The sequence below is a fragment of the Sesamum indicum genome, linkage group LG5, assembly GCF_026168435.1.
Source record: "Sesamum indicum cultivar Baizhima isolate 11 linkage group LG5, ASM2616843v1, whole genome shotgun sequence".
Lineage (NCBI taxonomy): Eukaryota > Viridiplantae > Streptophyta > Magnoliopsida > Lamiales > Pedaliaceae > Sesamum > Sesamum indicum.
Window position 1 is genome coordinate 15,810,406 of NC_142661.1, and position 15,228 is coordinate 15,825,633.

Genomic DNA, 15,228 nt, shown 5'->3' on the forward strand with positions numbered 1-15,228 from the left:
TTCGCTTTGATTTTTAGTCGGAGCCAAAATATTATTATCCATACCTATAGAAATAACGACTAATGACCATTTCAAAATCACAATTAAATTGTATTTCTCATGATTTTTTTCTTTTAGCTATAGTAATTAACCGTAGCGTAAACTTATACTTTTCCTAACGTATGAAAGAATTTTATGTCTTCGCGTTAATTGTGTTTAACCATCATTAATTTTGTTGATTTGTTGGAGATTATTATTATTTTAATCTAAATTAGGTTCTATTGATCTAAATTAACCATCATGATGCATTTTACCGTGTGATTGATCATTTTTGGTGAACTACACATCAATAACTGAATAATGCATTTATTTATATAATTAATTTAGGTGGTATTAAATTTAATCTGAATTAATTTTTAATTTATTATGATTTTTAAGATATGATCATTTATTAGGAAAACATTAATTTTTTGTAGTGTCTGTTGGGGTTCTTGTATTCTTTTTTACGGCAATGTCTGTTTTTTCCCTCTTTTGGGCACTAGTGAAATGGAGCTGCAACCTTTTGATTGAGACCCGTGTGTCACTTGTGACAAGTCTTATTGTTTTAATAAAATATGTCAACATAGATTTCAAACAATGCTGTAGAATTAATATCAAGACACTACAACCTCAATAAATAATTAGCAACAAAAGAAATTTAAGTGATAATTTTAAGGATAGATCATATTCGTCATATTTTGCCACTAGAATATTGTTTTTATTAATTTACCATCTCAACTTTATAAATTTGCACAAATGACTGTCTTTTTGTTGATTTTTCTGCTAGAAAGTCATCATATGTGAAAATATCATATCACATAATATTTAAAAATCACATGTGCACAATATGTTGTGTTTTTTTCACGAAAATTTGGTTGAATAATAATTATAAATGACAAAGTGCAAAATTTTATAAAGTTGATATGATAAATTGACACGAGAAAAGTTTAAATGCCAAAATATAAAAACTGTATTAGTTTAAATGTCAAAATGTAATTAACCCTAATTTTAATATTGTTATCGATTGTGTATATTTAGCGACAAGAATTTTTATTTTGTCCAATAATGAATTTTAGAATTTTAATATTTTGTAATATATGAACGGAATTTTGAAGAATTTAATCTTTTTATTCATTCGTGGATGAACTAAAAATGGAGTATGTAAACACTAGAATAAATATAATTTTTTTTTATCATGGTTAATTACCATAGTTAACGACGACGACCGGTCATTGTTTCTTAATCAAAGTCAAAGCATTAATTACAACTAAAACTCATGAATTTTATTTTTTATAACAACTAAAATTATAATGAATGTTGATTACCGTCGTAAATAATTATTAAGCATGTTTGTCTGTGTTTTCATTTTCAATTATCAGTTTTTCAAAAATAGTAATTTAAGTAAAAACATGTTTGTTTACACGTATTACCATAAAAAATATGCTGATTCTACTCCACAATCCAATATAAAACTGAATCTTATTAACTAATACAAATATATTTTTATTTTCGATCGAGAACCTATATAAAATTGAAAACACATATTTGATACTGATAACTTTGTGCGACTGTAATAGATAATATAGATTTATCATAATTTTTAAATTATTTATAATAAAGGGAGAACATAAATTTTATTTTTTAAAAAATAAAAATAATCGCTTGTAATACATGAAACGCATTAGAAGGGTATTTTACTTTATTTTTAATAGCACAATGGGGCAAATTGCTTTTTTTTTTTTTTTTTTTTTAACAGGAGGATAAACTGCTTATTTTCCACAACAAAGAGAGTAAATTGCAAACATACACACACATATATATATATATATATATTGCAGTGAAGTGAATTGGCTTCTTTAATAAAAGATATCATAAGATATGTGACCAAAAACAAGTTTATGACTGATCAGTTATTTCGAGATATGAGAAAGGCAAAATAATTATTGTATTTTATGCTTAAATATTATATTGTTATTGTATATATAAAAAAGAATTAATTGCAGTTTATCCAAATGAAAGGGGTTAAATGCAATTAACCGTACTATGATATGTAAAATCAGCAAGTATCTCTTATAAAAAAATAATTAGTAAATTTTTCTTTATATTTAAAAAATAAAGTAAATTACCTCCCTTTATTCTCCAAAACACAGGAGTAACTTACTATTTTATTTTTCACATGGATTTTTTCGTTCATTTCTCATATCACATGAGGATAAATTACATTTTTTTCCATACAAAAGTACTGACCGACACAAAAATTCTTTGTAGAAAAAAAAAAAAAACCCCCCAAAACACTGGAACGACGACCTTTGCATAAAATCGAAACAATCACCACATGATCACGGCGTTAATTGCATAAGTTGCGAAGTTAATACCTTTTTTTTTTTTATAATTGTATCTGTCCTAACATAATATTGTAAATAAAACTAATTATTCCCAATCAGTGTAACTCTAAAATTTGAAGTCCATACTCACACAACAAGAAAATGACTCAATAGCTATAAAAAAATTTGATGTTAAAAATCAACGGCGAGCTAATTAATAAGTACAATTCTCATTGTTAATCTACATTACTTAATATATATTTTAAACAATTTGAACTAAATTCATTAGCAAATAAATTTACGTTACTAAATTTATTAGCAAGTAAATATCTTATTTAAATAATATAAATTAATTATAAAGTTTACTTATTAATTAACTATTTGGGAAGTTAATGGAGAAACAAAGGTGCATTTATTTAATAAGCAATTGATGTAAATGTAATATGGTTAGAGTGTGAGAGAGAGTGTGGCAGTGTTAGGTTGAAGAATGAAAGAGATAATAAAAGTGTGTGTTTATGGGGCAGTTGGGAGATTTTCTTTTAGAAAAGATGGGATTTTGTTTTGACCCCAACACCTGGAAACCTGCAGAATTTTCTAGGACCTTATGTCCCATACAATCATGGTTAGGAAGTGGGACATTTCTCCACATATCCTATAACAAATATTACATGGACACTTTTTTTATATTAGATTATAATTTTACATGCCTTTTAGAACTTCACTATAAGAAAATAACACAATAGTAACAAAAAAATCAACGCCGAGTTAATTAGTAAGTAAAATTTTCGTTGCTAATCTGTATTATTTAATACAAGAATTTTACTTGTTAATGAATTTAGCAATAAAAGTTTACTTGCTAATGAATTTAGCAAAAAAATGTTGAAAATATATATTAAATAATATAAATTAACAAAGAAAGTTTTACTTGTTAATTAGCCCAATGCTGATTTTAGTGTCGAATTTCTTCGTAGCTATTGAACCATTTTCTTGTAGTATTTTTGTAGCATTAGGGGTATACAAATTGAGAGGATGTTAGTATAGTATACCTCAAAAGATATCTGTATTGAATATGTGGTATACTTGTAATCACAACTAAAATTTTAAAAGGTGTATTTATAATTTTACAATAATTATAGAGTATTTGTATATTCAGATTTAATTTTTGAAATGTTAATGTAATTTTTCTTAATATAATATGATTGCAGTAGTGTCATAGTTATAAAGGTATGTTGATACTTCTTCTTTTTCTTTTTTTAACATATATGCATTTATTCCCATTTAGAATAAGTACTTGTGATTGTAAAAGAAGTAAGTACTCTCTATGTTCTGCTTTTCAAACTGTACTTAAAACTTCATGTTTTATAGGGTAAAAAATGGGCTAAAAAAGGACAAATATGTTTCATTTTTGCTGTTTCATGCCTTGCTCAAACGACTTAGAAAGAGGTACAGATTTTGTCGTTGAAAATGAAGTTAACTGTTGTAGTTGAAATTGACGGAGCTAGGGTTTAATTTGGGAAAATTTCTTTCGGTTGCTGGTTTAAAAACCATAAAAATCCTGACTACATGGCATTTCGCTCAAACGGATTGGCCGAAAAATTTAACAGTGGACCAAAATTGTAAAATCAAGACTAAATTTACAAAAAAAGGACCAAATCTGTGAAGCACATGACTACATTTGCCAAAAAAAATAACTAAATGTGTAAACCAAGAAAGTTACAGAACAAAAAGTACTAATGACTTAAAGTTACAGAACTAAAATATAATGTTGTCAAAAAACATCATATCACAAGATATAAAAACGAGCATAATTTGAATCACAAAATATAATTTACCCTTTTTTATTTTTATAAATGAATATGGGTCCATATCAAACTTCCCGCTAAAGCACAAACGGTGTTTGTTAAAAAGGGCAAAAAATCAGCAGTAAATTGTTTCTCAGGAGATAGGTAGTGATACTTACTAAACCAGAGCAACAAAACTTGCACTTATTTTATGTTTGATGTATACAAAAATATATAGAGTATTGTACCAATGCGAGAAATACAACACTCGATTATAATTAATTCTCATTGTTAATAATAAACAGTCATAACAAATAGTCATCAACCATGGCCACACAACTGTTGTAGGTCATAATTTTTGCAAATGTGATTAAAATATTTACTATGACTAAAAAGTGATGCCAAATATTTTTACCCTAACTTTTAGTTGTAACAAATAATTTTTTTCATGAAAATCTAACTTTTTTCCATCAATTTTTATGAATTAGATGAAAATCTGAGCCACAGAATTAGGAAGGTGTAGGGTGGAATTACTACCAAAAAGGGTGAATAGCAATTTATCCTTACATGATTTTGCAAATGAGCAAATTACTTCTTTAAAAATAAAATAGCAATTTAGCTATATGTACTTTTTAAAATGAAGCAATTTACCTCCCTATTTAATAAGGTAAATTGATTTATTTTAAAAAATATAGAAAAATAAATTACTATTTTTCTTTTATATGGAGGTAATTTACTTATTTGCAATATCATAAATGGGTTGTTTGTATTTTTTTAAATAAAAAATATAATATTTAATTATGATTAATTACAATAATTAATAATAAATGGTTGTGGCAGAGTTGTAGTAAAAGTAAAATGAAGTATTAATATAGAGCATAGTTGCAGTTAAAATGATGATAACACAAAGTGTTGACCTTGAACCAGTTGATGGCAACAGCACAGTGAATGAGACAACCCGTGAAATGTGTGTTTTTGTTGTGTGATTTCCCAACACATAGAGATTACCGTCAAATTATGCAACAAATCCATACAAAGCCCAACTCTCCATCATACGCCATTCTTATTGTCATCTCATTTTTAATAACACCACTCCCAGTTTACTTTGATTATTTTTCTTTGTTTTGGTAATAACAAATTCAGATGATTTTAGTTTCGATCACTATAACATATATATATATTTTTTTTTGAAAAAAGTACAATTTTAATTTTGTAAGGACGGAGGGATGACCATTTTAGTTCTGTATGGAGAAGTGTATCCAATTAACACATCACGTGCATGCCACTTGCACTTGATCCTACATGACAAGATTGTCAAAATAAATTCCTACCCGACTAAACTTGCCTCGATATATACTTAAGGAATTAAAATTACAAAATTTTACTACAAGAAAATGACTCGATAGCAACGAAATAAAATTAGCGTCGAGCTAATTAGTATGTAAAATTCTTATTGTTAATTTACAGTATTTACTTACTAATTAATTCAACACTTACTACTGGGACATTTTTTTGTAGTGTTTCGACACTGCGTACCACGAATGGAAATACATATAGATTGCTAATTATGAACATAGTTTCACATCCACACAGAAAATAAATAAAATCCACATATATTTGATTGAAAATGTTAAATATTTAGAAATAGGGTTGTATTAATTTGATGAGTTTGATTTTGGTCATCCAGTTCTCTTGGCTTCTTTTTTCTTGGAAAGATTGCTATCAACAAATTTGACTGAGTGGTTGTACCATTTGAAAATTGACAGAAACGAGTGACAGCCCTTAATTATTGTTCTCTGTTGCAGCAAAGACTTTTTGGATTAGGGTTAGGGAAATTATTGTAGTTCCCACTTGTATGTGTTGCCATGCCTATGACCTTTTCGTGTTTGATGCCAAGTTCGTGGAATTTCTGGGAAGGGATAAGAATGATTGGATGAACATAGCTGTCTTTACGATAATTAAATGAAACACAGAATAAGTATATCATATTTTTTATATATTAGTTATTTTTTTTAAATTATATATATTTATTATACAAGTATATTGTAATTATTATATAATTAGTTTAAATTTGACGGGATCGAGTCTGTATTAAAATTTCTCATTATCTTTCGGCTCTCCAACGCCTACACTTTTCTTTTTGGTTAATTATTTTTTGGACAATGAGTTATTAGTCAATACAATAATAATTTGATTTTATGATTTGACGGATTTATAGTTATTGCAGTATATTAGTTCTATTTATTATGTACTATAAAGTATTTGCAAATACTTTACAACATATATTAAAGAGAAATATAATGCACTTTTTTTATTCATTAGGTGGTGGTGCATGGTCGTTCTTAATTGGTAAAGTGGCTTATATGGTTAACTCCATTAATAAGATTTTAGCCTGCTAACCAGCTATGATGATTGATGCATCGACATTGCAAGATAATATGAATACAATATGATACAAAAAATAACATGAAAATTTTTAAAAATAAAATATGACACGGTACTCCGTAAAAAGTTGGTCTAATTACACTAAGTACCCGTCAGTAAATATATCTGTAATTTTAAAAAAAAAAAAACAAAATGTTTTTATATAATTAGAGCGTCCCACAAACGGGCTCGAAAATACCAAACCAGACATAAATGTAATGAAGTTGGTCTGTAGAAATAGGTTCACTGACAGTGACATTTACCAACTAAAATATCACAGTTCTATTAACATTGACATATCTAATCCAAATGCCTACTTTTCTGCAGCCTGCATTACGTTCTACGCCACACTCTGTGTTTAAAAATTATTAAGCCATTCATGACAAACTTTTCCCAACTTTCCAGTCATGTCTCCTTGTTTGCATTGACATGTACATGACTATGCCCATTATTTTTACTTCTATTTCTCTTATATTATTTCTTTTCACTCCAATCAAACACACTTTAAAATAGTATATATTTTATTTTTTTACGATAGCTCGAAATCTTATATTTATATTTTTTACCACCAATATAACAAGGGCGCTTTAGTCATATAATTTCAATAATAACCTTTTTTTTTTTTTTACTATAAATGCAATGGGTAAGCTGGGACTGCACATACCAGACATGAGTAATTTGAATTATTGGCAGTATGGGCTTTCTTAACAATTGTGCTTTGGTTGCTGGACCCCCAACCCATTAATTTAACACATTCCATACATATGAATAATTCAAACTTTTTTTATTATTTTATTTGATTAAATAGGAGATGATAAAATATGTAATTTATTAAAATTACAAAAATATTTTTACTTTTAAGTGTACATAAAGAGTAAATTATTTATAAAACGAAGTGATTTGTGAAAAAAAAAATTAACGTGTTTTCGTCAAGCCAACATTAGTTATTTTAAAACTCTCGAATTTAACATATAGTATAGATATTCAAGATGCGGCGTTGAACTATAAACACTAAAGAGATGGTTATCCCGTATAAAAAGTTATAAGTCGGTAGTATTTTGATTAATATATATTTTGTCGATAAATTAAAAGTGGTCATTCTGGGCTCTCAAATTAATTGATAAAAAGTATAGATATAAATAAATTGATTTTAAAATTTTGGGACTTCATAATTATTACATTATGAGTAGAGGAAATTATATTTACATTTTGAAGAACAATAATATTTCTAGAAGAACTGTCCCTTAATCATGCATCTTGCTCCTTAATTGGAAAATGAAGGGCTGCCCAATTGATGCGAATCCAAACCCTTGCAGTGACAGCAAAAGCCTATGTGATCTTTTCTTCTTGTTTATAGCCCAAATACTCCAGAGCATATACACACCTCCTGATTTTGTCCATTCTCAAATGCTTGTATTGTTAATGTTTTCAGTTTTTGAAACAGTATTTGAATTCGAAGTATATTTATTTATTTATATGTATTTGAATTCAAAATGTATTGATTTGATATCACTAATAATATAAAATACAATTTTATTAAAATCTTTGAGACATACATTAAAGCCTTATATTTTCCGAAATCCTCGCTATTTGAAGCTACTAACTAAGAAAACTGTTAAGATATTGGGTCAGATGATTTGTGTACGTATGACCTAATTGGCATTCATTTTTAGAATAGAGTTTGAAGTTTTTTAAATTTATGTGATAGGGTTTCTAGTCTTTCAAATGCATGTTGGTATAAGCACTTCTTTAGGAGAAATTTTACTTGGCATGTTTGGCGTAAGGACTCCCTCTTGCGATAGGCTGAGTACACCTGTAAATATGGTACTATGACTCTGATTAAGTAATACAAGTGATAGTCTAGGTGAGTTGAGTACAACACAAGTCCCCCAAAAGAATTTTCCGTCCAAATACTCTTTCTATACTCATGTCCGCGTGCTTTCTTAGAGTATCACCAAAAACTCTATGTATTTGAGGTGTGTAAACGAGTTAGTTTCTCTGTTAGTAATCCATCAAGGTGAACAGAGCTTGATTTTGACTTTACACAACAATTAGAATAAAGCCCAACATGAGCCACGTTTGAGATCCAATCAAGCTCATAGACGGGTTTAATCGAATACATAAATTGACATACTTCCCACGCATCATGTTAACTAGCATACTTATATGTCTATGTGATTAGATGCTTTAGTGTGCGTATAAATTTGTATCCGTGAAATTTATCATTTATCCTTTATTTTTCAACAAACAATGAATGAGATAACTATTCCTTGAATTCCATCCAAACTTACTCAGTCTTTAATGAGTGTCGAATCCATAGAAATATTTTTTTACTGAGTAGTGAATAGGGTCGAATAAACAAAGATTGATTTTAAATCAATTTCTTTGTATAAAAAATAAAAGAGGGGGATTTTGTTTAATGTCTAAATCTAGAAAATAAAATAAAGAAGAGGAATAAATATGAGAAGAATGAGTTTTAGTTAAAGATAGGATCATGTTTGATTCAACTATTGATCATCAATGTAAATATAACAATCGTTATCACATTTTCTCACCTTTTCGTTAGTCAAGAAATGTCCGTTGACTAATTCTCTGATCAGTAAACAACCTTGAGAACGTTCTCAAAATTTAATTTACCAATAATATTAATAACTAAAAAAGTCCAATTCTAACCAATAAATTTTCATGATGATTTATTTAAGTTAGACGGTGCATTCCCCATAACATAATCGACCACTATAATTATAAATTATATTGCATTACCACTAGTTATTGAACTAAAAAAGTATTTACGAATATGTAAGCTTAATTGCTAGGTAAATAGTCTTGATAATCAATAATGGTACCTATCATCAATAGATCAAATTATTCGTGATAAAGGAACGGAAAACAATACAAATATCCATATGAATGAAAGTAGAAAGTATAAATTAGATCTCACAACATATGTGCATCAAACATTCACCTTATCTTTAATTAAAAATAAAATACTAGCCCGACATGTTAATGACAGAACACTTAAAAAAAAAAAAGAGAGAATTTTATAAAAACACATAGAATAAAAGATCAAAAGATGAGATGCCTTGAATTACATACCCTATTTGTACTACTTAGTGACCTAATAAATCTAAATACTAAATAGGTAGATTACTACTAAAGCTATAAGTGATCAATCTAATTAAAACTAGTAACCCTAATAAGACTAACTCAAGAAGGAATTATTCCAAACATCAAGGGGCACTATAATTTATGTATGAACAAACTTTTCTCCAGAAAAATCATCTTCTTTCCCTTATTTCGTCGATATTCTGCACAATTAGGCGCAGGCACGCTTCATCCCTTTTATTTTTCACTTCAAAAAAATTTTTTAAACTAAATTTATAATATATCACTTGATTAGGAGTGTTTTTAACATAAAAAAATAGTCTATTACCATTAAAATCATAACAAAATACACTCATATTAGTCTTTAATCGGATGTAATGATTTCACTTTGATTAGAGCTGCATATCTCATTTATTTCGAGTAAGTTTTGGCATTTAATTTGTGGATCTTATTATGATTTTAAATTGTGAGATGGTTATCGAAGATTTAAGCAGAAGTTGGATAAAAAAGCGGAAGGACTTGAGAGATTTTTTGAGCATCGAATAAGGCGAGATGAAGTCTCGTCAATAGCCACTACAGAATTTTATCAAAGGAAGAAATCTTTCCCTAATCGTGAATGTAATGCATTCCAATTAAGGGTGCTTGACGAGTCGAGTTGGCCTACGAGCTCTCTAGCTGGCTCAATTTTGAGTTTTTCACGAATTTGTTCGAGCTTGAACTGCTAATGATCTATAAGTCTATAAAAGTTAAAAAATCCAATTGAAATTCTGGGAAAACTGAAGGACTTGAAGTAAAAACAAATCAGTAACATTCTCATGTAGAAAATTAAATAAAAAAGGACTAAAATTGTAAGTTTCATCGGTTCTGGGTCATCATCAGGCCACAATTGGCCCAAATAACTGAGTTTCAATCATTAGGCTTTAGGCACCCTACCCAACTTGTTGGGCATTGTCAAAGTTTGGGCCTTGTGCAAAAATATATGGAGTAAACGTCATCTATATTTATATCTATATCTATATCATATAAAAAGAAAAGGCTTTTTTTCTCTCACGAACGACAGTTATGATATCGCAACACTAATTTTATTGTTATGCCAATAATACTCTTAAGTTGATCTGTTTTTGTTGCTTTATTTATTTTTTTCTTTAGAAATATGATGTGTCAGTTTATATATATTTTTTTCTTATTTATATATAATATATATTAAAACATAAAATATTACTTATGATATGCACGGAGGGACAGCATGCCACTACGGCTGATACATAAATATATTTCTATATGTTTATTGGGGTAAATTATAATTAACTCCATGAGATTTGACATAATTACAAATATTCTTTTATTATTTGAGAAATTATCAATATATTTTTATTTTAACAATTAGCTCAATTCGTTATGTCTCTATCTATTTTTTGTAGTGAACTGGTCAAATTGTCCTTGTGCATTGTGAATTATAATTTTACTTATTTTTTTAATTTATTTTATGGACTAAGTAAATAATTTTTAAAAAATTTTCATCCATCTTGTCTGATTTTCTACAACTTTTTTTAAAAAATAAAAAAAATACAGCAAAGACAAAGTTGAAAATTCCAAACTTCCATCCAAAGATTACACTATTCATCAGACATTAAGGGTTATTATAATTTTTTCAAACAATAAAAAAATATGCGTAATAATTATATGAAATATTATGAGAGCGCGTTATAATTTATCCTATTTATTATAATACGATGGTCATATCATATCATATCCGTACCCACACTCGTATCCATGGAACATATACAGAAGATTTGGATTTCAATTTTGAACCTCATGTTCAAGAGAGACCATAAATGGAGACTGACCATTCCACAATATGACTAAGGAAGAGCTACTTGAATGTGAACACATCCAAACTTACCAAAGCAAAAATATGGTGGCCCCTCACCCCCATAGCTAAAGCAAAACATGTTGACATTATATTACCTCTATGATGAAACCAAATTGACTAAGTTATTTCCCTTTCTCCAACACACAATCAAACTAATTAAGACACACTTTTGAAACATTTGACAGAGTCAAGCTCATGAGTAATTAATAAAGCACCCACCCCCCCACTCCTTTGAAACCACATACTTAGATTTTCTTGCCCCTGGTTTTCCCTATTTCTCTTACATTATAGTATACTGGAAACAAACAGAAACATTCATACTTAGAAAAATTTCATGGGAAGAACACCTTGCTGTGACAAAACACAAGTAAAGAGAGGGCCATGGTCTCCTGAAGAAGACAACACCCTCAAGAACTATGTTGAGAAACATGGAACTGGTGGAAATTGGATTGCTTTGCCTCAAAAAGCAGGTTTATTTTTCCTCTTTTTCCCTTTTTCGTCGCGAATGTTTGATGTTGTTGTTGATTGATCATTATTCTTTGCTATCTACTATAATCCGTTAATCAGGCCTTAAACGTTGCGGTAAGAGCTGTCGACTGCGATGGCTGAATTACCTTAGGCCTAACATCAAGCATGGAGGGTTCACTGAGGAAGAAGACAACATCATCTTATCACTCTATCATAACATTGGAAGCAGGTAATAAATTACAATTTTCTACCTATATATCATTGGTTAATATTTAGTATAAAATAGTCATTGCTTCCCTGATTTTCTTCAACTTTCTTTGTCATTTATAAGATAATTAATCATTATTTCTAATATATTATTGAAAAGATAAGAGAGTGCATTGTGAACTGTACATTATATGTATATTATGGCGCATATAGGTGGTCGGTCATAGCTTCACAGCTTCCCGGAAGGACAGATAACGATGTGAAGAACTATTGGAATACAAAGTTGAAAAAGAAGCTTTTGGCAGCCGGAAAAACTAGCCCCTCTACCGCCACCGCCGCCGCCGCCACCAATTATGATGTTGCGCCGCCCTCATCGTTTCCAGTTGATATTACTACTCCTGAGAACATGTCACCGTATTTCCCAATACTGGAGACGAATTCCCATCAACACATGCTGGGTGCAGCTCAAATACCTCTCCCGGAGCTCATGGAAATCCCCGAAAACATCGAAAATGCGTACACCTCTGGATTGTTCCCTGCTGCTAATCCATTGCCTCAAGAACCGGTTTCGAGCCTGTCTCCGTCGTTCTCGCTGGACAACAATGCGAGTGGAAGTTCATCGTGGACGACATCAAGTGAGGACGACAAGTTTCTGGCGGAATTCGGGTCTGGATTACTGCACTGTGATGTTCTGAACTCCTTTGATTATCAAGAAAAGTTGAGTGATGATCAGATCAACCATCCCAGTTTTGCCTATTACAGCAGCAGCTACTATTCCGCCTCAAGTCTTGAATGATGATTAACTGAGACAAGGGTATTATTACTTGATGTAATTGTAGGGTTTGTGTTTGTAGTTTGGTTGTGTATGAAGAACTCAACTTGCATGTGAATCAGCTAAAGATAATTAACCTAATTGAATTAGCTAGTAGCTTGTGATGATCACCATGTGTAGTAGTACTATAGTTTGATTTTTGAATCTTGATTAATTGAAAAGTCATATGCAAGCTTTTCTGGTTAAGGCATTAATTATTTGGTGAGAGTAATGTGTTGGGCAGATATTGCATGTTGAAGGTTGTGAATGAGGACTGATTTTCATGGTTCAAAGTATCGGTCGATATGTATTTGGATCGCGATTTATCAATTTGATCCTAATATTTATTGATACTCTATAAGTATATATAATAATATTCAATAATATCAGATGATATTACCAATATTAGAAGTGTTCAACAAAATTGTCCGCCAACCCAATTGATCTGTCCAACTCAAACCGCACTACAATTGGCGTGTTAAAGATGGGTCGGGTTGGTCTTGAGCTAATAAAAGAAAAGATTGCATTTGACAATCGAGTTTAATTTTATATTTACATAGATCGCATACATTTGATAATAATAATTAGAAAATAATTAGTAATATACTAGAATTCTTCATATGTTTAAACAAAAGTTCTGATAATACATAAATTAATATTCAAGACAATAATATAACAATTACAATAATTTTTTATCAGTTTTGTATAATATATATGTATAAATATGTAAATGAGATCACTTAGTTCATTATACTTGGTTTTTGGTAATCTCTATATATTTTATGTCATTAATAAATGTAAGAATTTGAAATAGATGATATCAATTAGTTTATTACGATCTGTTTTCATAATCATCTTATTTTACATTAAATAATATTTTTTTAATATTTATATATAATTTTATGATCAATTTCTTATATAATTTAATTCAAAATAAGGATATTTTCACAATCTTATTCATAAATTAATAAAAAAGAATTGGTATTTTTTTTTATGTATATTTGTAATCTTCTATGATAAATATATAACCATCACCACAAGAAAATATATAACTTGGTAGCTACAAAAAAAAAATTCAGCATCGAGCTAATTAGCAAGTAAATTCTCGTTGCTAATTTACATTATTTAACGCAAAAAGTTTACTTGCTAATAAATTTAGCAATAATAATTTACTTGCTAAAGAATATAACAAGAAATTATTTAAAACATATTGAATAATATAGATTAGCAACGAGAGTTTTACTTACTAATTAGCTCAACGTTGATTTTAGCATCAAATTTTTAGTAGATATTAAGTCATTTTCTTGTAGTGCTTGTATCAATGTTTATCTTTTATACATTGTAATTGATATATCATGTTTTATAATTTTTGGTAATTATCAATATAAAAAAATAGATTTATTATGATAAAGTAATTGTAACAAAAGTATAAGTTGTAATAAAATATTAATATAATTGTACAGATAATTGACTTTAATATCTAAATTGGCCCACAGTACGTTACGACATTCCTAACTGGTATTATAGACTGTATCGGAACATCAACGACGACAATATTCAATAACATCATATTGTAGCAAATATTATATCCGTTAATGAAATTTACACCCTTTTTTTTAAATACTCTTCCTGATATTATTTACGCTATTAATTATATGTATAATGAATATTTTTTTTTTCTGTTGCTAATCGACTGTTTATATATATATATACACAACTTTCATGTTTGAGAATAAAATTTTATTCCAAACCTTTTTAAGTAATTCATGTTCATCGTATTCGATTTTGTAATTTTACTAAAATTTTTAGATTCTTTTAGTATCTAATATAATGTATTTTATTGATAGTATCCGATAATATCTTGATACATCATATTTAATATAAAATAATACCAGTCAATATTATCACCAACACACTACTTTAAATTATGGTCTTTTCCATGTAATATTCTTACCGGGCATGCAGTGGTCAGTGGTCATGAAAGTTGCATGGAGTTGCCTTATTCAAATAAATTTGTAGAATGGGGCCCCCCCAATTTGGACAGCAACTTTCCTCAGCTGTCTCTGTGTGTGTGTGTGTGTGTGTTGGGAAACTTCCTTTGTGTTGGTAGTTAAAATATTCTGCAACAGCAAGAGCAATAGGGAAACATAATTATTTGTGCTTATAGTACACTTACATAACACGATAAATTACATTTTGACATTTGAATTATATTAT

The 15,228-nt window shown here is 28.8% G+C and overlaps 1 protein-coding gene across 1 annotated transcript; it reads left to right on the forward strand.

The window, feature by feature from the left end:
- The first annotated feature begins 11,730 nt into the window (after positions 1-11,730).
- On the forward strand, positions 11,731-13,237 carry LOC105162020 (uncharacterized). The gene is made up of 3 exons (XM_011079918.3): positions 11,731-11,995; positions 12,093-12,222; positions 12,414-13,237. The coding sequence occupies exons 1-3, from the start codon at positions 11,860-11,862 to the stop codon at positions 12,994-12,996; spliced, it is 849 nt and encodes a 282-aa protein (XP_011078220.1). The 5' UTR covers positions 11,731-11,859; the 3' UTR covers positions 12,997-13,237.
- Positions 13,238-15,228: the final 1,991 nt, after the last annotated feature.